Source organism: Pseudorca crassidens, chromosome 13, assembly GCF_039906515.1.
Source record: "Pseudorca crassidens isolate mPseCra1 chromosome 13, mPseCra1.hap1, whole genome shotgun sequence".
NCBI lineage: Eukaryota > Metazoa > Chordata > Mammalia > Artiodactyla > Delphinidae > Pseudorca > Pseudorca crassidens.
The window spans coordinates 69,323,585-69,351,054 of record NC_090308.1 but is presented as its reverse complement, the minus strand read 5'-3'; the positions used below and the strand labels follow the sequence as shown (position 1 = coordinate 69,351,054).

The 27,470-nt window shown below is 37.6% G+C and overlaps 2 protein-coding genes and 1 pseudogene across 8 annotated transcripts in view; 2 read left to right on the top strand and 1 right to left on the bottom strand.

Annotated features, from left to right (window-relative positions):
• NT5E (5'-nucleotidase ecto) overlaps positions 1 to 3,770 on the top strand; it is a 44,808-nt gene extending 41,038 nt beyond the window's left edge. Inside the window, exon 9 of the mRNA XM_067702652.1 lies at positions 1,769 to 3,770. Within this exon, the coding sequence (XP_067558753.1) occupies positions 1,769 to 1,932 (164 nt within the window). The 3' untranslated portion in view covers positions 1,933 to 3,770. The remainder of the gene's footprint in view (positions 1 to 1,768) is intronic.
• An 8,651-nt stretch (positions 3,771 to 12,421) lies between these two features.
• LOC137204770 (3-hydroxyisobutyrate dehydrogenase, mitochondrial pseudogene) lies at positions 12,422 to 13,486 on the top strand (annotated as a pseudogene).
• A 1,390-nt stretch (positions 13,487 to 14,876) lies between these two features.
• Positions 14,877 to 27,470, bottom strand: part of SNX14 (sorting nexin 14) — a 68,843-nt gene continuing 56,249 nt past the window's right edge. For 6 of the 7 annotated variants that reach the window (XM_067702644.1, XM_067702640.1, XM_067702642.1 and 3 more), the window contains 10 exons: positions 27,116 to 27,216; positions 24,954 to 25,065; positions 22,581 to 22,621; positions 22,334 to 22,453; positions 19,790 to 19,913; positions 19,351 to 19,515; positions 19,078 to 19,173; positions 16,733 to 16,824; positions 16,009 to 16,065; positions 14,877 to 15,096 (listed from right to left, as the gene is read on the bottom strand). In XM_067702644.1, coding sequence (XP_067558745.1) covers positions 15,058 to 15,096; positions 16,009 to 16,065; positions 16,733 to 16,824; positions 19,078 to 19,173; positions 19,351 to 19,515; positions 19,790 to 19,913; positions 22,334 to 22,453; positions 22,581 to 22,621; positions 24,954 to 25,065; positions 27,116 to 27,216 — 947 coding nt within the window. In that variant the 3' untranslated portion in view covers positions 14,877 to 15,057. The remainder of the gene's footprint in view (positions 15,097 to 16,008; positions 16,066 to 16,732; positions 16,825 to 19,077; positions 19,174 to 19,350; positions 19,516 to 19,789; positions 19,914 to 22,333; positions 22,454 to 22,580; positions 22,622 to 24,953; positions 25,066 to 27,115; positions 27,217 to 27,470) is intronic. The other variant, XM_067702643.1, reaches the window with a different exon arrangement.

The following is a 27,470-nucleotide window of genomic DNA, read 5'->3' as shown; positions in this document are numbered from 1 at the left end:
CAGGTGTACAACATAATGATTCAACATTTGTATACATTGCGAAATGCTCACCACAATAAGTCTAGTTAACATCTGTCACCTCACATAATCACACACAAAAATTTTTTTTCTTGTAATAAGGATATTTAAGATCTACCCTCGTAGCATCTTTCAAATATGCAATACAGTATTAGTAACTATATTCACTGTGCTGTACATTACATCCCCAGGGCTTATTTTTTTTATAACTGGAAGTCTGTAATAACTTTTGACCCCTTTCACCCATTGTGCATCCTCACCCACCCGACTCCCCCCACCTCTGGCAACCACCAGTCCGTTCTCTGTATCTGAGCTTGCTTTTATTGTTGAATTCCACATGAGATCATATGGTATTCCTTTCACTGAATTATTTCACTTAGCATAATGTCCCCAAGGTCCATCCCTGTTGTTGCAAATGGCAAGAGGCCATTTTTTTTATGGCTGAAGAGTATTCCATTGTGTGTGTGTGTGTGTGTGTGTATATATATATATATATATATCACATCTTCTTTATCCATTCTTCCACTGATGGACACTCATTTCCTTATCTTGGCTATTGTAAATAATGCTGCAATGATCATGGCGGGGGGGGGGCATATATCTTTTCAAATTACTATTTTCATTTTATTTAGATAAATACCCAGGAGGGGAATTGCTGGATCATATGGTAGTTCTATTTTTAATGTCTTGAGGAGCCTCCTACTATTTTCTATAGTGGCTGCACAAATTTATATTTCTGCACACGATGCACTAGAGTTCCTTTTCCCCACATCCTCACCAACACTTATTTCTTGTCATTTTGATAACAGTCGTTGTAACAGGCGTGACGTGATATCTCATTGTGGTTTTATCTGCATTTCCCTGATGATTAGTGATGTTGAGCATCTTTCCATGTGCTTGTTGGTCACCTGTATTTGAGTTGTATACATTCTTTATATACTTTTGATATTAACCGCCCTATCAGATATATGATTTGTAGTGTGGCATTTTTTTTTTTTTTTTTTTTTGGCGGTACGCGGGCCTCTCACTGCTGTGGCCTCTCCCGTTGCAGAGCACAGGCTCCGGAGGTGCAGGCTCAGCGGCCATGGCTCACGGGCCCAGCCGCTCCGCGGCACGTGGGATCCTCCCAGACCGGGGCACAAACCCATGTCCCTTGTATCGGCAGGCAGACTCTCAACCACTGCACCACCAGGGAAGCCCTGTAGTGTGGCATTTTTTAAATAAAAGTCTGTCAGGTCCCTAGGGGTTTGTTGTAGTTACAGGCGATTAGTATTTGTCGGTTCTCCTCTCTTTTGCAAGTGAAGACTCCATTGCCTCAGCATCAGTTACGTGAAAATGATTCCTGAGCAGGCAAGCCAAAAAAAACAAGCCACTTTTATGTCTCAGCTAACTGATATTGACCCAGTTCCCTAATGCCCTCAGTCCGGAGTGGTTCAGAGGCATTGATGACAAGAGCCTCTATATTGAGTCATCTCAGAGCTTAGACAATTTATTCCCCCCAATTATCCAATATTGGACAATGGGCACATTTCACATCTGGAACATGAAAAAGCAATCAATCAGATTCTTTGCACTCGTGATCGCCATTGTTCTTGTCTTCTGTGACACTTTATCCCTGCTTATGAAAGGAATATCTTCCCTCTTATATCTAATTACAAAGGACTTTCGAGAAGTACATTGGCTTTCCCCTTCTTACTGTTAATTGATAATTATTTTTTCTGTAGTTAAAATAATGTATGTATTTTTCTAGGTGACCAAGATATCAACGTGGTTTCCGCATACATCTCAAAAATGAGAGTAATTTATCCAGCAGTTGAAGGTCGGATCCAGTTTTCTGCAGGAAGTCATTGCCATGGAAGTTTTTCTCTAATACTTCTTTCAGTTTTGGCAGTGATCATAGTTTTATACCAATAGCCAAAAATTCTCCTTGCCATTAATGGAACTGTATTTTTTTCTCAAGTGAGATTCAAGTCTACCTTTTAGGAACTGGCTTTGTGATGGTGCGGACCATCCTTGCAGTCTCCTAGAAGCTGAGCTTAGAGGGTTGTAAATGAAGACACTGACATCATCACTCAGGATCAGCAACTTAACGAACACACAAGAAAAGAAATGAAAAGGGGCCCCATGAGGAGAAGGCCAACCATCTTTAGTTTACATATGCAAATTTTAATAAAACTTTATAAACAATTTTAAAACATACACATCATTTTTCTCCTTTATATTCATTCTAATCCACCAAACAACTTATGTTTACATAGAACTTTATCATTTACAAGGGAGTTTTAAGCACACTATCTTATTTGATGCCCATAACTTTCGCTGGTAGGCAAGACAGGTATTGTTTTTCCCATTTGACAGATGAGGGAACTAAAGCTCAGAAAGAATTGACATGTTTAAGGCCATATAGCTAAAAGTGACAGATCCCAGACCTGCACCTGGGCCTTCTGACCTCAGTCCCGCACTCCTTCAATTATATCCAGTTAACTGTTCAGGAAGATACTTCATGGTCTCCTCTCTTTTTAACTATCCGTAGCCCCAGACTCATGTAGAACAAGTCTGCTTTATTTCTGGTCTGTTTTTCCTTTTCAGCGCGTGTTGTTATAGGGAGTTTAACGGACTAAACACAGGGTGGCGTTCTCTCCTGCACCACCATGTGCCTTTGAGGAGCTGGGACAAGAGGTGCAGCAGATAATGGGAAAGGCCAGGAGCTGCAGAACGCAGTCAGGGGGCAGGGAGAAAGGGAAGGAAAGACCAGGATGCCCAGGACCAACTTAACATTACAGAAGAGTCAGAGCTAAAGGCCATTTACACTTGTTAAATACGTATTTGCTAAGGAGTAGCAGCAGAGTGCCTGGCACACGGCGTTAGCTACTAATAATTTTATGAGATTCTATCAGTTCTCCCTCTGCTTCTTTCTTCCTTCTTCCTAATGGGAAGGTGTCATGAGAAGAGAACCTTCTTAGAGAAGGTGTAACTCTAAACCTGCACCTGTCTCTCCCCAGCAAGATGCCAGCACTGATTCTAGTCTCACACACACACACTCCGCCCCCTCCCCCAGTTATGGGAAATCCAGAGCAGAGCCAAGGTTGATTTTTTTTAAGTGGTATACCTAAATCTAAAGTCAGCTCTGCCTCCAAATCTGAACAGTCACTCTCAGTCATTCTCAGGCACAGATATGAGAACTCCTGCCTGAGAGAGTGCCCCTCTAAGCGGGTGCTCAGGAAATACCCAGACCGACGAAATGAATGATTTATGCACAAGGAACAAATACTTGCTTAAGGGGGTGAGGGGACCACGTGAGCCTGCTCGTTACCGTAGAAATGATTCAGTAAGAAGTGGGAGCCCTCACCCTACACAGAGTCAGTGAACAGCAGCTAAAGGATGGAAGAGTGAGAATGTTTCTTGATGTTTACAATTATTAGGTATTCTTGATACAAAACATACTTTTAAATTTCACAACCTCTTTGTAAATGTTGCAGTAAAATAATGCCCTAGGTTCTATGCATATACAGACTGGCCCTAAATAACCAAATGTCCATAGACTGTAAGAGGAAAATGTCAATAAGATTGCATTTGGGGTGTATTTTCTTATGCTTGGCCTGTAAAATAGGGTAAATCCTATTGGAGCACAAATTTTTAAAAAACATTTTGTAAGTTTTCTAAATATGTGCACATGTATTATTCAGTGGTTTAAGAAATGACCTGAAAACACTTTGCAATTGTAGGTTCCAAACAATAAAACTGAAGATATACTCCTTGTCTCTGGTAGTTACTTCTCTCAAGCAAACACCTACAACCCAAGACAATATGACTGATGGAAAACTCTTTGCCAGTTCATCACTGGTATCACTTCCCTTGATTATCAGCCCCTGCCATCTACTAACACTCCCTATCCCCCTTCTTACCCCCAAAACAAGAAAAATACATGCAGTTTTTAGGTAGGAAAGAACAGTAAATAAAGGATATTTTAAGTAAGACTACTAAATTTTACGGTTTTTACGTACAGAATTTAAGACCAATAGTGGTTTCCTAAAAATAAAAATGTTCAAGTCATACAGTGTTAGGGATTTTAATTAACTTATCTGAACTGGTTGTACGTCAAGAATTTTCCTCAATGCCGATGATAGAGCAGACCAGCTGGTACACCGTGATCAGGCACATTAAATGCAGTTGGTGGCAGAGCTGCCCTCAGCAGTTTTCAGCAGAGTAAGTGCCCTCAGAGAGTATGTTGCCCTGTGGATACATGACTAGGCTTGCCTAAATTAGTAACGGTCTCTGATTTAGTTTCCTGGGCCTGCTGTAACGAAGTACCACAAACTGGGTGGCTTAAACAACAGAAATTCATCATCTCACCGTCTGGAGGCTAAAAGTCTACGATCAATTTGGCACGGTTAGTTCCTTCTGAGGGTTGGGAGGGAGAATCTGTTCCAGGCCTCTTCCCAGCTCTGGTTAGCTAGCCTCAGATATTTCTTGCCTTATAGATGGTATTCTCCCCATGCTTTTACATCCTTTTCCCTCTGTACATGTCTGTCTCTGGGTCCAAATTTCCCCTTATACTGTATAAAGTCATAGTCATGCTGGATCAGGCCCACTCTAATGACTTCATTTTAATCATGTGCAAAATCCGTATTTCTAAATAAGCTCACATTCACGGGTACACGGGGTTGGGACTAAAGTCCTGCCACAAGACCTCAGCATCTTTTCAGGGGACACAATTCAACCCATAACCGTCCCCTAGATGATCTACGTAATCAGCCGGGGCAGCCCTGAGGCAACCTTACAGATGAAGGGTTACAATTAATGTTATTTTTGTGCTGGTAAAATAGGACACACTTTAGAAGCTGATTTGGCTCAACCCAAGCAAATCAAAAGGAACGAGTTTTCCTAACTAATGCAGTCAAAAGCAGGAGCTTTAAACTTTTATAACAAGCTGAGAGATCTCCAATCTCTAGTAAGGCGTACTGAGCCCTCTAAGAACCTGAATGAAATACTTGATGAAAATATTCGGTTAACAAGTAAGCTAGTTAGGGTATGAAGACAATTTAACTCTGACCTATGACATGGATACTGGCATATTAAAAGCAACAGCGGAGGGAATTCCCTGGTGGTCCAGCAGTTAAGACTCGGGCTTTCATTGCTGTGGACCCGGGTTCGATCACTGGTCGGGGAACTAAAATCCCACAAGCCGTGTGGTGCAGCCAAAGTAAATTAATAAATAAAACAAAAACTTCAAAAATAATAATAAAATAAAAGCAACAATGGAAATTATAGACTCACTATTCACTGGGATTTTTGGTTGCAAAAACAACAAGTCTATCAGCAGAGACATACCAGAAGAATATTAGCTAGTCCCCAGAATCATCTGGAAGCGTGGAGAGCCAGGCCTAGAAATGGAGAGCAAGCAAGGAAAGTGAGGCATGGCTAAAACCCTGCCACGGGAACAGCCTTCATACACCAGCCTGGTGCTGCTGGGTTCACCTCCACCACAGCTACACCTGCCAGGGCCACTGGCTGCCTGGTGCCTCCATTCAGATGGGAGCAAATAACAAGCTGAGCCTGGTTCAGGCCCAAGCTGTCTTTCATAAAGATAAAAGAAGGCTGAGTGAGGACTCAGCTCCAGCCTTTTGGCTTCCTTCAACGCCCCCTCCCCCAATTACCTTGGAATTCCTCCAAATAAAGATGTTCCACTTCCGGACAATCAAAAGTGAGAAGTGGCCCCTGTGAGTACTCTGAGAATCTCCTAGTACAACAAATATATATGAAATGATGTTAAAAATAAAAACACTACCTTCTGAGTGTGTCTTGAAAACTATGTTGAGTTCTTAACTTCCACTCCAACAATGTACATTCACATGTATGAAATCCAGATTTTTATGAAAGCCAAAATCACTCTAAAAGTAAACAACACTAAACTTTTTCTGGTACTTTAATCATTAAATAATAAGCATATTAGTAATGAAATCAGTCCCTAAGATATATATATTTTTTATAAAGAAAAAATAAATATGGCTAATCAAATTTCTAATTGAGCTTGAGTTTTTAATTTGGTGTTGACTTTTCTTCAGATCTATACTCTGCAGATGAAGTAAGGAAATCCATACACTTAAAAAATAAACAAGTCTTATCTTTCTGGTAAAATCACAATGTATTGACTTTATATGTTTACATTTATATAGCATTCCTAAAAATTTCACTAATTTATCATGTTGTGAAACTGATTTTGTGATAACTCTTGTATCATAACTAAGAAATGCATATAGCATCATTCCTGCTCATCTACCACACAGGTGTATCATTATCCTGCTCAAGTTTTCTTCACGTAGCCTTGTCTTATTCCTTACTGAGTATCTTATCTTTGGGTAAAAGTGGAAAGAGAAGATGGGACTATAAAACAAGAGATCCCAGATACTACTGTAGAACAAGACATAATGAACAAACTAGTAAGGTAACCTCGGTCATTACTGTTCTCTAGAATGACACCACAGATAAGGAGGCTGCTGGCTCCTTGACTATCTGATCACTGCTTCATCTGCCCCTCCCTAACCCATTCAAGAAAGCCCACAATGCAAGTGAATGGGAGTAGCATTACAGGGCTAATGAGGAAGCCAATACAATTCACATTTAAAATATAAATAGAAAAAATAAATCACACATTGACTTAAGTATTTTAAATATTATTCACTGTAATAAATTACTAGTCATCCCCTTCAAATCTAGATCAAGAGACACCAGTGGGCTCAATCCCAGAGCTGAGACAACTGCTAATCTCTTCTAGATACCAGCCACAGCTTAATGCCAGAGGTCCCTTAACAGAGGGAGGAGAGTGTACAACTATTAGAAATATTAATAGACTGTAAAAATTAACACAAGGGCTTCCCTGGTGGCGCAGTGGTTAAGAATCCGCCTGCCAATACAGGGGACACGGGTTTGAGCCCTGGTCCGGGAAGATCCCACATGCCACGGAGCAACTAAGCCCGTGCACCACAACTACTGAGCCTGCACTCTAGAGCCTGTGAGCCACAACCACTGAGCCCACATGCCACAACTACTGAAGCCCGTGAGCCTAGAGCCCGTGCTCTGCAACAAGAGAAGCCACCGCAATGAGAAGCCGCACACTGCAATGAAGAGTAGCCTCCACTCACCACAACTAGAGAAAACCCACACAGCAACGAAGATCCAATGCAGCCAAAAATAAATAAATTTCTTTAAAAAAAGAAAAAAAAATTAACACAAGTCCACGTCATTTACAAAAGATCATTAATCTATTTAAGACCGCATGAACATCTTTAAACTTTTCATCAATATAGAAAATTGAGGGAATTCCCTGGTGGTCCAGTGGTTAGGTCTCAGCACTCTCACTGCCGGGGCCCAGGTTCAATCCCTGGTCGGGGAACTAAGATCCTGCAAGCTACATGGTGTGGCCAAAAAAAACGAAAATTGAAAGAGTGAGCACTTGGTGCAGTTCAACAGAATGCAATGCTTCAGCAGGGCTATTCTCCCTCCCTCTGGTGCTCAGCTCACCGGCCTCCTCAACTTAAGTGTATCTGTCAGTGTCCACACAGCTGTATCTCTTATATACTTAATGTCCTTCAATTATTCAATACTTTGGCCGCATTCAGTGTAACTTTTCTTGTTTTTGTGGCTATTTGGGGAAAAAAATCAATATCAGTCTTCGTGCTCCCTTATAACTTCTCAGCAGTTAGACCTCTATAGCAGCCCCTTTCCCTTTCTTTCCAACACCTCTCTCTGCTTCCTCCTCCTCCTGAAATGCCTTTTATCTGATTCAGAAATCTGTGAGTGTGCACATGAGTCAGTCACCAGTGTCCTGAGGTTAGCTGACATGATCACCTTACCTGCAGCACTGGTTCAGGATCACAGAGAGAGAGGCATGTGCCCTGGTCTTAATATGTCTTTCACTCTGGCAACAGTCATAAGCGAGGTGAGGGACCTGGATCACAGGCCACACCCCTGCCTCTTAACTCCCTGCACGTACATTCCACCTCAACTCACCTAGTCTTTTTGTGCCCATCACCTTCTTAGTGCCAGGTGCTGCTCGACTATGCACAGGTGATACAGGGGTGAGAAAGACACATCCTGGCACTTGGACTGTTCACAGCTGAGTGGAAGTGACAGCCAAAATTAACATCTGAAAACAGAAACACATGCACGTATTTGCCAATCTAGCATCTCTTCCCACTCCTGGAAAGAGCCCCCATTTTGGGGAGACACTGAACCTCTTCAATCCCAGGCAGTTCTGGTGGGACAGTTAATTACAGAAGCAATCTCTTAGCTCTGGTGGAAGCACATGACCTAGGCCTCACAGTTATAGTGCCTGATCATCTTGGTCTGAATTAAGAGGCAAGCCAAGACAATAAGAATCCTTCCACAAGGTTTTATATGTGTATAGATGTAGAGAGAGACAAGCTCCCTCTTTGCCCCTCTGTATCATCACGTGATTCCACAGTTTGTTTAACCGTCCTCTCCCACATGAAGGCATCCACAAGAATAACAGTTAACAGGACAGAAGCTGAGACAAGAAATGGACATATGTCCACAGAGAGTCCTGACACTATTCAAGTGCTGGGTAAGTCATACTGAGGACAACTCCATTATTGCCTTTCTGTAGTTGGGTTACATGAAAAAATATGTTATTCTTCTTTTCTTTCTCTAAAGCAAAGTTGAGTTCCATCACTTACAATCAAGAGATTAAACTAGCCCACAGGAGGCTAGGAGAAAATGTCAGAAAGTTCCCCTGAGCACCTGTGTGTGCGGTGAGGAGGGAGGGAAGTTAAATAGGAAGCACAGTTCCGACATTAAGTAACATGAATAAAATCCCTCAGGGAAAATTATGCAGTTTTCATTCTTGTATGACGAAAATGGATCTGACAAACTTTAGAAAATTACCTAAAACACATTTCCTTATAAAGAAATTTCAATGTCACCCATTTTTTCAGACATTTGAGCCACTTTTAAAAACTTAAGTCTCCAGGCCGTACCCATTTTCTCCGCCAGGCACTGTCCCCAAATATGGATACAGTACTCCCTTCACTCCCAAGAGCAGCTAGCATAATGTTGAAGTGTTAAGTGGGCATAAATGGAGGGAGTTACAATGAAGACGAAAACTTACAACTCAGTGTGAGATATCAATGCTCCTAAAAAGCATCCACAAACCCATCACTTGGGAGTCCTTCCTGGGGCTCCTTCTCAGCTCCCTTAGTGTTAAGCACTGGAGAGCCCCAGGGCACGGTCCTTGGACTGCTTCTCTCTTCTGTTTACACTTCATCTCTCGGTGCTGTCATCCAGTTTTACATCTTGATCCTGGTGACTCTCAAATTTATAACCCCTCCCATGGACTCCAGACTCATAAATACAACTGCCTACTTGGCATCTCTATTTAAGACGGTTAATAGGCCCCCCCAAACTTTACGTGTCCAAAAATGAATTCCTGATCTTCCCCTCAAAACACGTGCCAGTCACAATCTCCCTCAGCTCATTTAATAGGCCCTTCATCGTTCCTATTGCTCAGGCAGAAACTTGGGGTCATCCTTGGCTGCTCCGTTTTTCTCAAACTCACAACCTGTCCATCAGGAAATTCTGTTGCCTAACTTAAAAACAAAAGACCTCAACTTCACGAAAACTCCACAAGTACTGCCCTGATCCAAATGACTGTCATTTCAACTGAATTACTTCACCAGCCTGCTAAATGAGCTCCTTGTCTCTACTTTTACTCTTTAGTCTGTTCTCAACACTCCCAATGCAGTAACCAAAGTAATTCTATCACAATATAGCTGCTGGCCTGCTCAAAATCTTTCCATCATACACCAGGTAAAAGGGAGTTATCACAATGGCTTCCAAGGCCCTTTGTGATCTTGTCTCCCGTCATTTCTCTGACATTATCTCCCCTCACTCACCATGATGTAGCCACACTGATCTCCTTGCTACTCTTTCTACAAAACAGGCACACTCCCACTCAAACCTTCACACTTGCTATTTCCAAATATTTGGAATATGGGCTCCAAAATATTTGCATGGCTAGATATCTCACCTCCTTCCGGTCTTTTCTACAATGTCCTGGACACATTATTTTAAACTGCACACCTCCACCCATACCATTTTATTTTCCTTTTCAGTGTATTTTTCTTCTGAGCACTTGTTACTTTCTAACATACTATATACTATTTTCTTATTTATATTGTTTATATTGTCTGTCTCCCTGGGTTCGAATGTAAGCTTAGAAATGCACAAATATATCCCTGGCATCTAAAACTGCCTGGCAGATAGTGAGCACTCAATACACACGTGTAGAATAAGGTGAACAAATCGTGCATAATTCCTTCTCTCCTGCCTCTCTGCCACCCTCCTGACTCAGTCCAAAAGCCACATAGTCCTTTTTCTCCGGTATCAGCCCCTCCAGAGAAAGTAAGCAATTAAGAAAATAACTTCTCTACCTAAACACCCTTTTCATTATGCAGAGCAGTTAGACTCTTCTTTAACCCCTCTGCAACCAAAAGGCCAATTAAGTCTTCCCCAAGAAGGACAGGTGCCTTTCTCCAAAGAGTAAATTTTGTAGCCTCCCCCCTGCCACTCCCTAATATGAAGGTGATTACAAGTTTTTTAAGAGTTTTCCCTCCTTGCTTTCGTTCTTCCACATCAGGAATTAGCAAACTACAGCCCAAGGGCCAAATCCTGCCTGCCACTGCTTTACGTAAGTAAGGTTTTACTGGAATACAGCCACATCCCTTACTTGGAATAATACTTTAATATAATTTGATAGAAGAAAATCATAAACATCAAATTAACAAAAAATAGTGAAATACAAAAAACATTTTTCACTGGATTTGACGATCTTCTAGGGGCCATAGGCCTCAGGTTAAGGATTTCTCCTTACATATCTAGCAACACTGAAGACACTACTGGATACATAAAAGACAACAGTCTTTGAAATGGAAGTGGAGTAGACTAGCAAGATGTTTGCTCATTCATTTAGTCAGTCGGTCATTTTTATTCTAATGTTGACCATATCTGAAGTTACAACTTGTATATATATCATTATACAGTCTGCAAAGAACAGTGGCAGATTAGACTTCTGACTTTTTATTGTAAAATCTAACGGTTTTTAGGAAGTCAATAAATGTTTGCTTTCTTTCAACCATTTCTCAGAATTTTCTGCTATCTACAGCTAAATGATAACACTTATAGCACAAACTTATAATGTCCTTTATAAATTTCAAAGTATCTTCCCATCTATTTAATTTCATTTTATCCCTCAACCAGAAACAGAGAGTTATTTCTAATAAACACATTTCAAAATGTGAAACTCATGCACTACAAGACACACATAGAGATGGATAGAAAGGAATGTGCAAAGTAAAATATTTGAAATGCACCAGGGGAACTTACTTTTTAAAGGGATCCAGAGTGACCGCTTTTGGAAATAAAGGCTCCTTTCATGGGTCAACAATGACAAGAACACGAAGACTAGAAACAGACCTAAGTTTGAATTCCAACTTTACCGTTCTCTCTGGCTTCATTATCCTCATCTATAAAACAGGAATAATACCATCTCACAGTTATTGGACGGTGAAATGTGATATAAAATGCCTGGCCAACAGAGAATGCATCTAGTTCCTTTCCCTTTTATTATGCGAATGATTTTGTATTTGTAGATTTTTATACAGCACATTTTCTTTAAATAGAGCTCACTCATTACTATAGATTTACATGTGTCCTCCTAAAATTCACATGCTGAAACCCTAAACTCCAGTATGACTATAGTTGGAAATGAGGTCTTTAGGAGGTAATTAAGGTTGAATCAGGTCATAAAACCTAACCCAATAGCATTTGTGGCCTTATAAGAAGAAGCAGAGAGAGAAAGATCTCTTTCTTTCTTCCCACACGCTCGCACAAAGAGGTCATGTGAGCACACAATGAAAAAAGGCAGCCGTCTACAACCAAGGGAAGAGGTCTCAGAATGAAACCTACCTTGCAGCCACCTTGATCTTGGACTTACCAGCCTCCAGAATTGTGAGAAATAAATTTCTGTTAAGTCACCCCATTTATGGTATTTTGTCATGGTAGCCCAGGCCATTTGATACACTCATAAGAATTTTTTTCTCATCTAAATAAACAAAATACCACAATTTATAGGAAAGTGGGTGAGGATGGCATAAAAGGGCTATACATATTTTATTTTTCCAGTTCACCATGACACTTTAAATAATAATATGCAAAATGCTATTGATTTTTAAATGTGAAGAATTAGACTGATTAATTTCCCACCTGTCCCTGAGAAACTAGTAAATGTTTAAGGCTTGGTAGTAAAGCACCGATTCAAAGAAATTCATACATAGTCTAGAACTTTTAAGCAATTAAAAAGATAATAGACCACGCACCCTAACAGCCAGTAGGTGAGCTGGGAGCCGCGGAGGTCACCATGGGGAGGCAGGGCGGGGGCAGCATGGCAGCCTCCTTACAGTTCCGTGGAGCTGCCTCTGGCCTCCGGTACTGGAGCTGCCGGCAGCAACCGGCGGTGGCCAGCCTTGCAGCGGTGTATTCTAGGTCAATGGCTTCTAAGACTCCAGTTGGATTCACTGGAGTAGGCAACATGGGGAATCCAATGACAAAAAATCTCATGAAACATGGCTATCCACTCATTATTTATGATGTGTTCCCTGATGCATGCAAGGAGTTTCTAGACGCAGGTGAACAGGTAGTGTCTTCCCCAGCAGATGTAGCCAAAAAAGCTGACAGAATTATTACAATGTTGCCCACCAGCATCGATGCGATAGAAGCTTGTTCTGGAGCAAATGAAATTCTAAAAACAAGTGAAGAAAGGCTCACTCTTAATAGATTCCAGTACTGTTGATCCTATGGTTTTGAACGAATTGGCCAAAGAAGTTGAGGAAATGGGAGCAGTTTTCACGGATGCCCCTGTTTCTGGTGGTGTGGGAGCTGTTCGGTCTGGGAGCCTCACATTTACGGTGGGAGGAGTCGCAGAAGAATTTGCTGCTGCCCCAGAGCTGCCGGGGTGCGTGGGCTGCAATGTGGCATGGCGTGGAGCTGCTGGGACTGGGTAGGCTGCGAAGATCTGCAACAACTTGCTGTTGGCTATCAGTATGGCTGGGACTGCTGCAGCTATGCATGCGGGAATCAGGTAGGGCCTGACCCCAAACTCTTGGCTAAAATCCTAAATATGAGCTCAGGATAATGTTGGTCAAGTGACACTTATAATCCTGTACCTGGGGTGATGGATGGAGTTCCCTCAGCTAATAACTATCAGGGTGGATTCAGAACAATACTTATGGCTAAGGATCTGGGATTAGCACAGGACTCTGCTGCCAGCACGAAGAGCCCAATTCTTCTGGGCAGTCAGGCCCATCAGATCTACAGGATGATGTGCTCGAAGGGCTACTCCAAAAAAGACTTCTCATCCATGTTCCAGTTTCTGTGAGACAAGGAGATGTTCTGAGTTTGCCCTTTGGCTATGGACACTGTTGGAAACCAAACTCTACCTTGGAGCCCCTCACAGCTCACTCCACAAGTAAATGGGCTTAATCAAAGGTCACCTGTCTGCTTCTGATTGTCTAGGTCACAATAAACCCTGGGATTTTCCACCCATTTTTAACTGCTTATTCTTTTTATCTATTTAGCAAACACATATTATCTGAATTTTTTTTTCTGCAAGCCACTGATGGTCGCTGCTAGCTAGCTGATTGACCTTTCTCAAAAGTTTGATTCCTAAGCACTGTCAGTTAAAACGTTACCTACTTCAAACAGGATATTATTTACTCCACTTTACAAATAAAACCACATTTTTTTTCCATGGGATAAAACCTATCCTGGAGGAAAGAAAAGAAATCGGTGTTAGGCAAGGAGTTAGAGAAAGGGGAAGTATAGTGAATTACTCCCTGTGTCCCTCAGAAAGTTTGTCCTGCTAACCCAGTGGTGGTATTCTTGCATTCTGAGGTTACTGGTTTATTCTCCAGGAGTTGGTAAAGCAAGAGAACTCCTTGCTGCATGCTATGTAACTTGAACTCTGTTACATTACCTTGGTGTGCCCCTCTTATAACAACTCCCAATACTTAGCAAACTTATTTTTTATATTTTTGCTTCCTTGTACATTCTTACTACATTTTGACTTCAAAAGAATGACATCTTTAGAACTGTCTCAGAGCCAACGATGATATGTGCTTTAGAGAATTATTATATTATCCTAAATATAACCATATTATTTTGAATTCAAATAAATTTCTATGCTGATAATTTAAAAAAAATAATAGAACTACTGGCAAAACCTTTAAAACATTTACAATATCTAATGACCATTTTTACAAACTTTTGAAAAACATACATGAATAGTACCATTAAATGGGTTAGTTTTCCAACTTATATTTAGAGTTCCCACATTATCAGTGCCTGATACATGGCTGAAACTCAATAAATATATTCTGAATGAACACTACAGCCAATAACCAAACACAAAACGCCCACTCTTGAAAGACAAATGTGGTTGAAGGAGAAAACCCTATCATGGGAAGAAATTATCAGTAGAATTCTCAACATTGAAACTTTAAAAATAATTATTTAACTTTCCTCAAAGAATACAGTTAATTCATATTTTTCTTTTGGAGAGACAACATAAACCCAAACTCTACTTGACTAAGTTGTTTATATAAGTTTTTGGAATACAGTTATATACGTTCAATGAAATGCAACTTCAATCACACATTGAATCACACAAATGTCTTTAAGTACTCAGTTTTTACACCCTAAAGGGTTATATATAACCTGTCAATCATCCAGCAAGAGGAGTCCCTTGTTTGCTATGAAAAACTCATAAAGGAGGCTATGAGACTCAATCACTTTTCATCATCATTAAGTCCGTGTTAGTCTTTATTAAAACAAACAAAATCCAAATTTCAGACACTGAATTACATGATATATATAAGAATATACAAAAGTAAAAGAAAAAACAGCACATATCGACTACACTAGCATAGCAGACATTTCAACTGGTTATTCTATCCCAAATCCAAATATTCACATCCAGGACGTCACAGAGGTAACCTCCTTTTGTACCTAAATTAAAAAGAAATCTATTTAATAGAAGAGAAAGAAACAAACAAACCAGAGTTGATTTGTAAATTGCCTAACAGTTTCAGTGTATTAAAATCCTAACCTAAGATATTGTGTATATGTGTGTGCGTGTGTGTGTGTATGTATCCACAAGAAATTATTTACGTTTTAGAGAGAAGAAAAATGGCAAGGTATAGCGATAGACCTCATAAAGTCTCAAGCAGAGAGCTGGAGGTTTCCTGGTACTGATTCCCATGTAAACTGAACACAAACTATCCATAACTGCCACCCTGTTTTAATATACACCTAATACTGCCATAACTTGAAAACTTGTATTCAATAGGTAAATAGTCCAAATCTGGTTTCCTCTATGAAACTGACATTTCATTGCTGTATCACAACCTTGAATAGTTATTTCATCTGACCAAAGGGATTGGTCAAAAAATAAAAACAGTAAAAAGCAATGCTCAAAACTCAAAATCCTCAAAATTCAATACAATAATAATATTAGCATCCTCCAATTCCAATTCGTTTTGTGTTCTTGGGTTCATATAAGCTCAACTGCTTCAAAAATGCTCAAGTCTGAGTTACACAGCATTCAGTGTTGCAGATGATAGCCTGCAGAGCTTGGCCCATCCTACTGCTAGGAGGTAAACTCGCACGTTCCTCTGGCCCTACAGGGTATAGTGTCCCTATCTGACTGTAATTGGGAAAGGAGGAAGTCAAGGCAGAGGCTATTCAGCTCCTATCTCCCAAAATCCACTCTATGTTTGAGCATGTTGAATGAAGAAAATAAGGGTGTTCATTTTTAAAATGATCAGAATCACAAGGGTTTCCTTAATTTTTATGTCTCTAATTAAAATAAATGCCAGCATACCACTAAAAACATAAAGAAAAATTGCGCTTTTCAGTTACCTTACTGAGCTCTGGAAACAGTTCTTGTATCACAATGTCCAATAAAACGTAAGTCAGCTAAAACGCCAAAAAAATATTTTTTAAGGCATTAGACAAAAAAACCCCATAGAAACGATAAACACAAATTTAGCACTATGGTTACCGCTAAAGGGGAAGGCAGGGAATAAAACTGACAATATAAAACAAGCACAAAAGCAGTAGCTTCAATAGTATCCATAATGTTCTATTTTAAAGAGTTTTACATACACATGAGTTCATTTTACTATTATTCCTCATAATTCATTTTATGTTAAACATTTTATATGTAACAAAAATTTTAAAGAAAACAAGCAGGATACAAAATTGTAGCTGTATTAAGATCTCAACGGGCTATGTAACGACTATAAACAGTAAAATGTTAACTGTGGTTATTCTATGTAACCTGAATGAATGATGGAATTCTTGATATTTAAATTTTTACTTTTTTCATGAATTTTTAGTATATTCCAAATTTCTATAGTGAATATATATTTATTTTAAATCAAAACAGTTCATGTTATAAAGAAAAAAAGGTATTCAGCAAAAGAGAGTTATTAACAAAGATACTTTTTCCTATCCAAATGTTTGAATTACATTGCCTTCCTTTAGTATAGCATCACTTTACAGTTAATAATATACCAGACACCCTACTGTGTCATTTGCTAAACCTAGCCAACACTAGTCAACCTGCTTTAATGAATTTTACCTGCTTGTTGAGAACTGGCTGCTGTAAACCGTCAAAAAGAAGTCTGATGCTTTCATACTTGGCTTCTTCACCAATACACTTGACTATCAGATCTAAACAAGAAAGCCACATGTGAAACAATTTTATATTATAAAGTGACTTATCATTTACTGGATCATAAAGCAAAATCTCCACTCTCTTTCCCGGGTATTATGCAAAAACTGTAAATTAGCATTTCCTAAATCAGTGTTCTGGCAAGAAGCTCTTGGAAAAAAGGGTTCTGTGGTCAAGAAATGCAGTATTGGGAATCCTCCTTTGGGAGATTCACAATGCACAATGCATACTGCAAGCTCTGGGGAATGCTGCAGTAAAGAAATCTGTTTATACTATTAAGTGATAAAAGACAGTTGGAAAATAATACATATTTTATTATCCCATTCAAGTAAAACAAACAAAATAAAATGCTAAAATTATGCACGTACATTTGTACATACATGTATAGAGATACATAAAAACTGTCTGTGAGGATTAACACCAAACGGGAGCTTGTAGCTACTTCTGCACAGTGGGGACAGGATGGCTTCTACTTTTTACTCTCTCTGTTTTCATAATATTTGAATATCTTAATATTTTTAATAATTAATTTAATTTTATGGTGAACATAGACTCTCTTCAATGAATATGACCACTTTATTTCTGTACTTTTTGCATAATTAGTATGGACTATCTTACAGAACAATCTCCTGGGAAAATGTTTACACACTAATTTAGAGTCCCCAAAGTTCCAATTCATGTGTGACTACACAGCTGTCATGTATCACTCCTATTACCACAGTCAGTCCTTATTAAAATCTGTGCTGAATGTTTTCCTCCAAGCAGGAAAAGAAAATTATTTTTAAGTAAACAAGGTGCTCAAATATTTGTCCTTCCCACTCTGATCATAATGAAACTCTTAATGCTGTTCATAGAAAATGCTCATTTTATGTTTGCTTTTATAAGGTAAATCTAACCCTGAGAGGCAAAAGCCAAATTCAATTTGTAATAAGTTTAGTAGATCCTTGATATTTATGCGTCTTTGTGAATCCTTTAATTCACCAATACTACACAGAATTTCCCAATTAATATGCATGAAGCATAATGGACAAAAATAAACGATCCTTTCAGATTCTTCATTACTAAGGAAGAAATGAGTAGAGGACAACAGAAAGCAGGCTAAGCTTCCTCAGTAGCTAAATTACTTCTTCCCAAATGAAGTCTTGAAGTAGATGTGATTCAAATTCGTGCCTGAGCAAAATAAGAAATTATTACATTCACTGGCTTTCCATGTTGTTAAAACTAAGACTGTTATTAAAACTGTAAATGCTAAAGGTCACTATAATACAAAAGAAGTAAGAAATCACTTCATTATATACCTAGAGACGATTCACTCAAAAACAGCTGTGGTTCACTTTCACATTCAGACCAGGGATTTAACTTAACTGTCTTCACAGAGCAGCAGGCTCATTCTGAGACTCATTTTTCAATGATGAGAATTCTCTAAGGTACTTTCCATTCTTACTCTATATTTTCTCCCTGGGCATTATTACCCACTCACACATGACTCCCATATATTTATCCTATATCATCATTCCTCCAATTTCCAAACCTGGATATTTAATTGCTTACTAGACATTTCCTCCTGAATAATGTATAGGCACTTCACATTCAAAATGTCCTAAACTAAATATCCTCTGCTTTGACCTCTTGACGTTTTTTCCTCATGTTTCCCATCTCAGTAAGAGGTTACTACCATTCATTCATTTAGTGGCCCAAGCCTACCTCCTTTATAAGAGAAGGGATCCCCCTCCTCCTTTGAGATACTATGTAACTTGAACATGGCTCTATAATCACATGTATGTTTTATTTGTATGTCTACCTTCCTGCCAGACTGAGCTACCCAAGTACGATTTTTATATCCCTTGCGCTCTGCACAGTGCCTGGCACATGGAACGTGCTCAATAAACTTGGGATGAATGAATGAATTCTGACCTTTCACTCACACACACTAGTTTAGCTCTTCTCCTGGTGAAGTGCTTGGGCAGCAGGACTCCAACCGTCCCACAAACCTATCACTTTGATCAGTCTGATTCTAAGTTATTGAAAGAATCCGACTATTGTGTGAGCAGAAACAGCCTTACCTTAAAGTTCTTAGTGCTAACATCATAAAAACCAAATTTTATTTAACCAATTGAGTTAATTTTAATTGGTTTCTGTAACTACTTCTAAAATTAAAACTCACAGTAAAAATTAGCCTCAATAATTACTATACATCATGACCTCAAAAGAGTGCTAATCTATATTAAACTACTTTTTAAATATTACATTACCTGGAATGTAATTCATCATTTCTTCAAAAGTCTGTTTTGCTCGTTTTTGCTTATCTTGGAGAGAGCGAGGTTCAGTGTTTTCACAAAATACAGCATCTAAAAAGAGACAAAAAGAAACATTTGCTGGAATTTTCACCTATTATATACAAAGTATTTCCTCATGGTAGAAATACTAATAAAACAAAGAAAAGCAAGACTTTTCGCTCTTTTAGGTCTAATTAAAATCCTTACGAGTACTCAAAACATGAAACAAACACATGAGAAAATACAAACCTCTGAGAAGTGTTATGAGTGAAACCAAACGGTGCTCCTGAAATAACTGTTCTAGTTTACAATGAAGATAGTAATCAGTGTACATTTCCAGGGTGTTTTTAAAGAGGATTCGAGTTCCCATTAAGAGATGATGAAGCCAGTCAGGAACCTGGAAAACCACCCGTCCTGAGAAGGATCACACAGAACACTTCATTAAGGTAAATAGATATCTGAACATTTTCCAATGCAAAAAATACAAATGGTCAATATTTTATTTGTAAACACTAGTAACTTTAATATGTTCAAGATCAATTATATACATTGAATTCTTATTTTAAAAAGTACCTTCAATTAAAAAAGATTATAATGGGGCAATACTCAAGAGCATTAATTTGCATCACAGAAAAAATATAATACATGGATGAGAAACAGGTTTTAACAGTAACCACAGATATCTTACCTACATACATCAGGTAATCATAGACTCCTTCTAAAGTCATCATTTCCATAAAATAATTCTGATTTTGCTTTCTTTCTGTATTCTCAGCACGGTTTGCATTATTCTTAAACAGATCATTGAAAAGCTAAAGTAAAAGTTGAAATAAAAAAATATAGTTTATTATACCTGCTGATAATAATTACTAAGGGTAAAGTGATACAGAGCAAAGGCGTTTAAACTTTGTCCAATCAAAAGAGAATATTTTTAAAAACCCTACAATGTCACAGAGGTTAAGGTCTGCCCCCAAAATTCCACATTTACACCCAAAATTGAATTAAAAAATACAATATTTTGCGGGGGGCCAAAATATTAAATAAAAATCGACTTTCATTTTAGACATAACAGAAAATTCATTATCTATAAAGAACCCCTTTGATTTTTTACACCGAAAGGAGCAAATGAACATATCTACATAAAGATGCATAAAAACATCAATAATAGCTAATTTTAATTCTAACATGATTTAAAGATTATAAATCACTATTTAATTAAAGGATGTTTAGAGGTAAACATTAAGCTTTAAGCAAAGTTTATTTGGACAATAATAGTCAAAGCTCAGAAAGGCCTACTATATGAGACAAAAACAAGATATGAAGAATTACTTATAGCAAAAATGCTAAAATGCAACTAAATCGCAGCCCTACTTACCCCAAAAGTATGCCAAAAAAAAAGAGTCTATTATCATTAATAATAATCAAATAGCAGAAATTAAGGAACTAAAAACAAAAACTGATAGGGAATTCCCTGGTGGTCCAGTGGTTAGGATTCCGTGCTTTCATTGTCAAGGGCCTGGGTTCGATCCCTGGTCGGGGAACTAAGATCCTGCAAGCCACACTGTGTGGCCAAATAAATAAATAAATAAATCTAAAACAATTTTTTTTAACTGATAGAAAAGACCAACAAAACCAAATGATAAAACGGACAAAGGCTTTGGCAAGATTGATCAAAAAGGAAAAGGAAAGAAAAAGACAAAAAATGTCAGGAATAAAAGGGGACATAATTATAGATGTCAGAGAAAACAAAAAGAAAAACGGATATTATTGACAACTTCAGGCGAAAATTTTGAGAATTTTTTTAAAAACATAACCTATCAAAATCTGACTCATGAAGTAATAAACCTGAAGAATATTATAATCATAAAAGAAATTAAATTGGTTGTAAAAAAAAAAAAACTTCCCACAAACAAAACTTGAGGCCTAAATGACTATTAACAGGTAATCACTTATTTAAAGCACTAATAATTCCAATTATAATTCTACCAGCAAATAGAAAAAGATTAATATAACCTTAATACCAAAACCTGACAAGGATACAATGAGAAAGAAAAATTATAGGCTAAGTACACCCATAAACATGGACTTAAATTTCCTTAACCTCATAAAGGATTTCTACAAAAAAAGCTACACTATTTATTATTTAATGGTGAAACACTGCAACCATTCCCTTTGTATAGCAGGTCCTAGCCATGAATGAAAGAAAACTGCCATCATTTGCATGTGTAAATCTAAAAGAATTAATGGATACGTTACTAAAATTAATATAAGTCTAGCAAGATTATTGAATTAAAAATTAATACACAACCATCAACTGTATTACTGTTTACCAACAATAAACCTATAAAGTGAAAAAAATTAAAGATACCCTTTATAGTGATAAACAAAATGAAGGGTTTTTTTTTGGGCTCACATAGCTCCCCATACTGGGTCCTACTCTGGCACTGAACTAAGCTTCTTGCAGACAGGTAATTTATCTTTATAAGATAAAGTGCCTCTCCATAGCAGGCACACAATAAAGTATTTGTTCAATGAATCGATGAAATATTTTACAAGCCATTAAAATTATATAATACCAGCAAATAAATATATTATAGCAATTAATTCCTTGATTACTGGAAGTTGGTGATTTACAGCTTAAGAAAATCACTTTTAAAAATTCCCCAAAATACAGAATGATAGTTTACGAATATGGTTTCTAAAGAATCACTTACCCCAGGCTTCCCTGGTGGCACAGTGGTTAAGAATCTATCTGCCAATGCAGGGGACACGGGTTCGAACCCTGGTCCGGGAAGATCCCACATGCCGGGAAGATCCCACATGCCGTGGAGCAACTAAGCCCGTGCACCACAACTACTGAGCCTGTGCTCTAGAGCCCGTGCTCCGCAACAAGAGAAGCCACCACAGTGAGAAGACCACACACCACAATGAAGAGTAGCCCCAGATCGTTCCAACTACAGAAAGCCTGTGCACAGCAATGAAGACCCAACAGAGCCACAAATAAATAAACAAATAAAATAAATTTATAAAAAGAGGAAAAAAAAAACCCACCCCGTTTAAAGCAAAGAACGAAGCAACTACATATACTCCTTATACTGTACAATTAATTTCCACATAAGGAAAATATAAAGTCCCATCCATTTCATTAACACAGGATTCTCCCTATAATGGAAAAGTCATCTCAAGTAGGACAGCTTCAAACTTAATGGCTCTCTGAGGCAATGCACAGTACCTTCTTATTATTTTCTGAAGTAGGGCTGAGAATGGTCAGTTCTGGTTTACTTGGTTTAGGCTTTGGAGATTCACAAGAATTAATGAAATTCATGATGAAAGGTTCCAAATGCTGACCTTTCTGTGGAGATCATGGTACAAAAATCAAGATTATGATTTTCATTATCATATAACCCATTAAAATTTATTGCTATTTAAATATGCTTATAACTATCATTTTATAGAATACACATAAATCAGTCATTCACCTCTTTTATTAGTTTTCCAGGAACAGACTTTATAATTTTCCCTGCAATTAAAAGTAAAATATTAATTTTAACAAGGCATAATATACCTCATAACTGCTCATATAAATACTTTACTAGGTAATTTAAAACACTAAACAGCCAAGTAAAAAGCAAAATGGTAAAAAAAAAATTTATAATTGAGCATTTCACGCTTAACAAAAATCTACAATAAATCAGGTAGTCTTAACTATTTATAGATACAACATTTGGGATACTTTAAAGTAATCCAGTGGGGTGAGAGGCAGGTGAAGGGCTGGAACAAGCCAAGTGTCAATAACTATTGAAGGGATAAGGAGTTCACTATACAAATCTCTCTACTTTTGTGTATATTTGAAATTTTCCATTGAAATGTTTTCAAAACATTTTAAGCAATGGTGAATATATAAAGATATCTAAAAGTATGCAAAAGTTAGTCAAAAGGAAAAAGAAGCTCTAAAAGTTGCTACACTATTTAAATTGGCTATTTGAATAGTTTGCATTCTCAGCTTTAGATTAAGAATATATATTCTAATCCTGTTTGCCAGAATTTTCTCTTGATCGTATCTCCAGGTTCCTTTACTATAAAATATCAAACATCACGAGATTTTCTCAAGCATTCAGAAATGACTGTAAAAATCAGTCAAAGTTGATTAATATAATTTAAATTTCTTTCAGTCCGGTTTAGAAAAAAGTAGACTCTAATGGCAATAGCAAAAGGCAAAAACCCTCTCACCAGGCTATTTCTCCTATTTCTCCTATTTCTCCTTTGGTACCCCCATAAATTTCTCCTTTGGTACCCCCATAAATTACTCCTCCCACCTCAGAATTTCCCAAGTTCTTTGAACTACAGTGTTGCATCCTGTGCTTCTCTCTTCTACATGCTCTTCCTGAGCCAAATGTTTTGCTCAATCTGATTTCAAATAACATACAAATCTCTATTCTGTGCCTCTCTCCTGGCCTCTCCTACCTTATAAAACTTCCTCAACTGGATTCTATAAACTCAACAAGTTCAGAACTACTCTAAATTTATTCCGTATCTCAGCAAGTAACAGCATTCATCCAGTTGTATAAACAGAAACCTGGATCATCATTTTTTTTTATTTTGGAGACTTGATTAAATGTTTATTCATTTTAATTCTGCCTTTTTAAACATTTTGAAGCCAATATATTGTGTTTTCCACATCTGAAATATTTTTTAAAATTTTATTATTTTTTGATCATTTCTTCTTCAGTCAAACCTAGTCAGTAACCAGGTCTACCCAATTCTATCTCCTAAACATTACGTATAACCAAATACAAAATGTTCTCACATTTTCCCTCGATAAGACACACACGAAATATTCTGGCTCAACTATATGTATTAATTTGGAGAGGGCTTCCCTGGTGGAGCAGTGGTTGAGAGTCTGCCTGCCGATGCAGGGGACACGGGTTCACGCCCCGGTCCGGGAGGATCCCACATGACGTGGAGCGGCTGGGCCCATAAGCCATGGCCGCTGAGCCTGCGTGTCCGGAGCCTGTGCTCCGCAACGGGAGAGGCCACAACAGTGAGAGGCCCGCGTACCGCAAAAGCAAAAAAAAATTGTAGAGATACAGATAAAAGCCAAATGCCCACTTGTAATATTTATTCATTTAGTTCTATATATACTTAAGATGACATTATATAAAATATATTTAGAAATACTGCTTCTCTTCCATTATGATATTTAACAATTTTATTCAAACTTTTCCAGCTTATCTTATTGCTTAGTCTATACTGAACTTTATATAAAAGGAATCATGCTGCATACATTCTTCTGCCTCTTGCTTCTTTCATTCAACATCATGTTTTTAAGATTATCAACACTGTTCCAAGCAGCTACATGCCATGGGTATGCATTGCTCTAAGTATTCATTTTGTGAAACTACTATAATTTATGTCTACTCTATTGCTGATGAACATCTGCATTATTTCCAGTTTAGGCTACTATAAGCAATGCTGCTAAGAACATTGTTAAATATGAATACAAGATTCTCTAGAGTGTATATCTCAGAGAGGAACTGCTGGGTCATTCAGTTTTACACCAAACTGTTTTTCCAAGTGGTTTTCCTTTTTTTCTTAATTGAAGTATAGTTGATTTACAATATTATATTACTTGCAGGTGTACAACACAGTGATTCAATATTTTTATAGATTATACTCCGTTAAAGTTACAAGTGGTTTTCAAATTTATATTCCCATTAACAGTATATAAGAAGTCCTTCAGAGTTTTGATACATGGCTTCACTCTATAAATTATTTTTCTAAATTAATCTGAAAATACTGCCTCTTTTCTTTTCAGTTTATCTTCTTCTATATGATTATTTAAATTGACTTACCAAGATTTACGTCTGGTAGTATCTTATCAAGAAATTGTGTTTCCCCACCATTGGGGGAGAGAAAATCTGCCAGAAGTTGACTATTACTCAATTCTGGATGCTGCAGAAGTTTCTTGATGAACAAAAACAGAAAAAAAGGGGGGGAGAAAACAGTTTTAACAATCTAGAAAAGTGATGAAAACTACATTAAAATGATTTTTTTAACCAAGAAAACAATTTTAAATCCTCAAAGGCTATTTCATATTCAGAATAATAACAAAGCACATTTATAGAAAGAATAGCATCATATAAGAGGGTAAGACCTCTATAGTCACACATGAATGGGTTTGAATTCTGCTCTTCCATTTGCTAGCTAGCTGTCCCTAGAAAAGTTCATATATTGCCTAAGAGTCAGTTTCCTGATGTGTAGAATGAAGATAACACTACCTACTTACAGTATTGTTAGATGAGGCACAGTACCTGATACACAGGAAGGAAGATTAAACATTAGCTAATATTATTTCTCAGTTTCTCAACTATAAAATAAGTATTACAATATCATACATCTATCTTGATAATTAAAGGAAGCTGGTATAAAGGGTTTTGCAGAGAACTAAACGTGGAAATGTGAAATAACTTGGAGACTCTGTTGCCTGATCTGCTTGCAACACTATTTCTTCTTACAAGACAAACTGAAGTCTTAAAGTGAGATTTAACCCAGTCTTACCTAATATTCAGTTTTGTAACTATGAAAGAGTTAAAATGAAATACCAGTACTGCAACATTTAACTCCATATTACCAAAAAATATTTCTTCTAGAATGAGGTTCTCTAGTTCTTAGAATTAGTCGGTTCAAATAATGGGTTTAATGATATCAACAAAACCACAGGTTAACACTAGCATACGCTGTGTTCAAATATCCTTGCAATAGTTAATGTTTATATCATATTTCAATTTTCATATCACCAAAAAGTTATGAAAAAAATACCTTCTGGGTTGAGGTATTCATTGGCTCAAATACAGAAAATATAATGTAAACACCCCTTTACACTGTTGAATATTTTTAATTTAAAAAGTACTTATTGTTGGCTAAAAGGCATCCAAATTTAACTGAATTAACACTTAATTAAAACTACAAAATTCCATGTCCAAATAAAGGAGATTTTAAATTTTTTAAATTTATTTTTTTATTTTTGGCTGTGTTGGGTCTTCGTTGCTGTGCACAGGTTTCCTCTAGTTGTGGCAAGCAGGGGCTACTCTTCATTGCAGAGCACAGGCTTCTCATTGTGGTTGCTTCTCTTGTTGCGGAGCACGGGCTCTAGGCATGCAGGTTTTAGTAGTTGTGGCACGTGGGCTCAGTAGTTGTGGCACGTGGGCTTAGTTGCTCCACGGCATGTGGGATCTTCCCAGACGAGGGATCAAACCCGTGTCCCCTGCACTGGCAGGCAGATTCTTAACCAGTGCACCACCAGGGAAGTCCAGGAGATTTTTAAAAAATAAAACAAATAAAATTATCCAGTTTTTGATCTTAGTTACTTGATTAAAGAAAAATGGTCATTAATTTTAGAAGAGCCTCAAGTAGGTAACTTTTAAGCAGACTGCACCAACAATGGAAATAGCAATTACATTGTTTACACAACACAATGTGCACACACTGAGAAAAACGGAATTCAATTCCAAGTGGTGAATGGTGGTAGAGTCAGGAGATCCCAAGTAATTAAAAAAAAATGTACAGTTGCAAAAAAAAAATAACAATTAATAAAACAGGAGGGAAAAATCCCAGAGTTCAGAAAGTGCTAAACACAAAATCAAACAAAAAATAAGAAAAAAAAAAAAAAACAACCCAGTATTCTTAGAATGCATTTAATGTTTTACATCAAAAGTTTTTTCTTCCTCTCTCTCTCACTCTCTTTTTCTCTCTCTAACTTCCCACATCAAAAGTTTTAAACTATGCCCAATACAAGACATTTTTTCCTCCGAGAAAATATATGGTATTTCACTGGTTATCAAATTTCTTTTAAAAAGTACTCTTGACAATAACTCATTTCCACATGGGAAAAAATTTTTTTAATAAAGGATTCTAGAAATCCACATTGACAGGTATTGTAAGACACAGCACATATGTATGTACAAGAGAAAAAGAGACAAATTAGAGGATGTTTTAAATTAAGTTGGAGCTGTACCTGTAGATACTCCTGAAACTCTTCTCTCTTAGACTTTAAGAACTCATAATTTTTTGGGCCAATGATCCTCTTGGAAGGAAGCTGGGCATCAGGAAATGTACCTGAAATTAATATATATGCAAGTTATTACTGTGTTCTGCTATTATTTTTTAAACCTAATTTATAATTTACTATGGCAACTTCAGATTCCCAGTGCTGCCTTGTAGAGATGTGGCATTATCCTTTATATAATTCTGACAAAATCAGAGAGCTTCAAAAGTCAGAAGACCAGACCAAAGAACTTGACTCTACTGATATCCAAAATATCACCACCCTTCATTGACACAGATTTATTTAGCCTTCTATACTAGTAAAA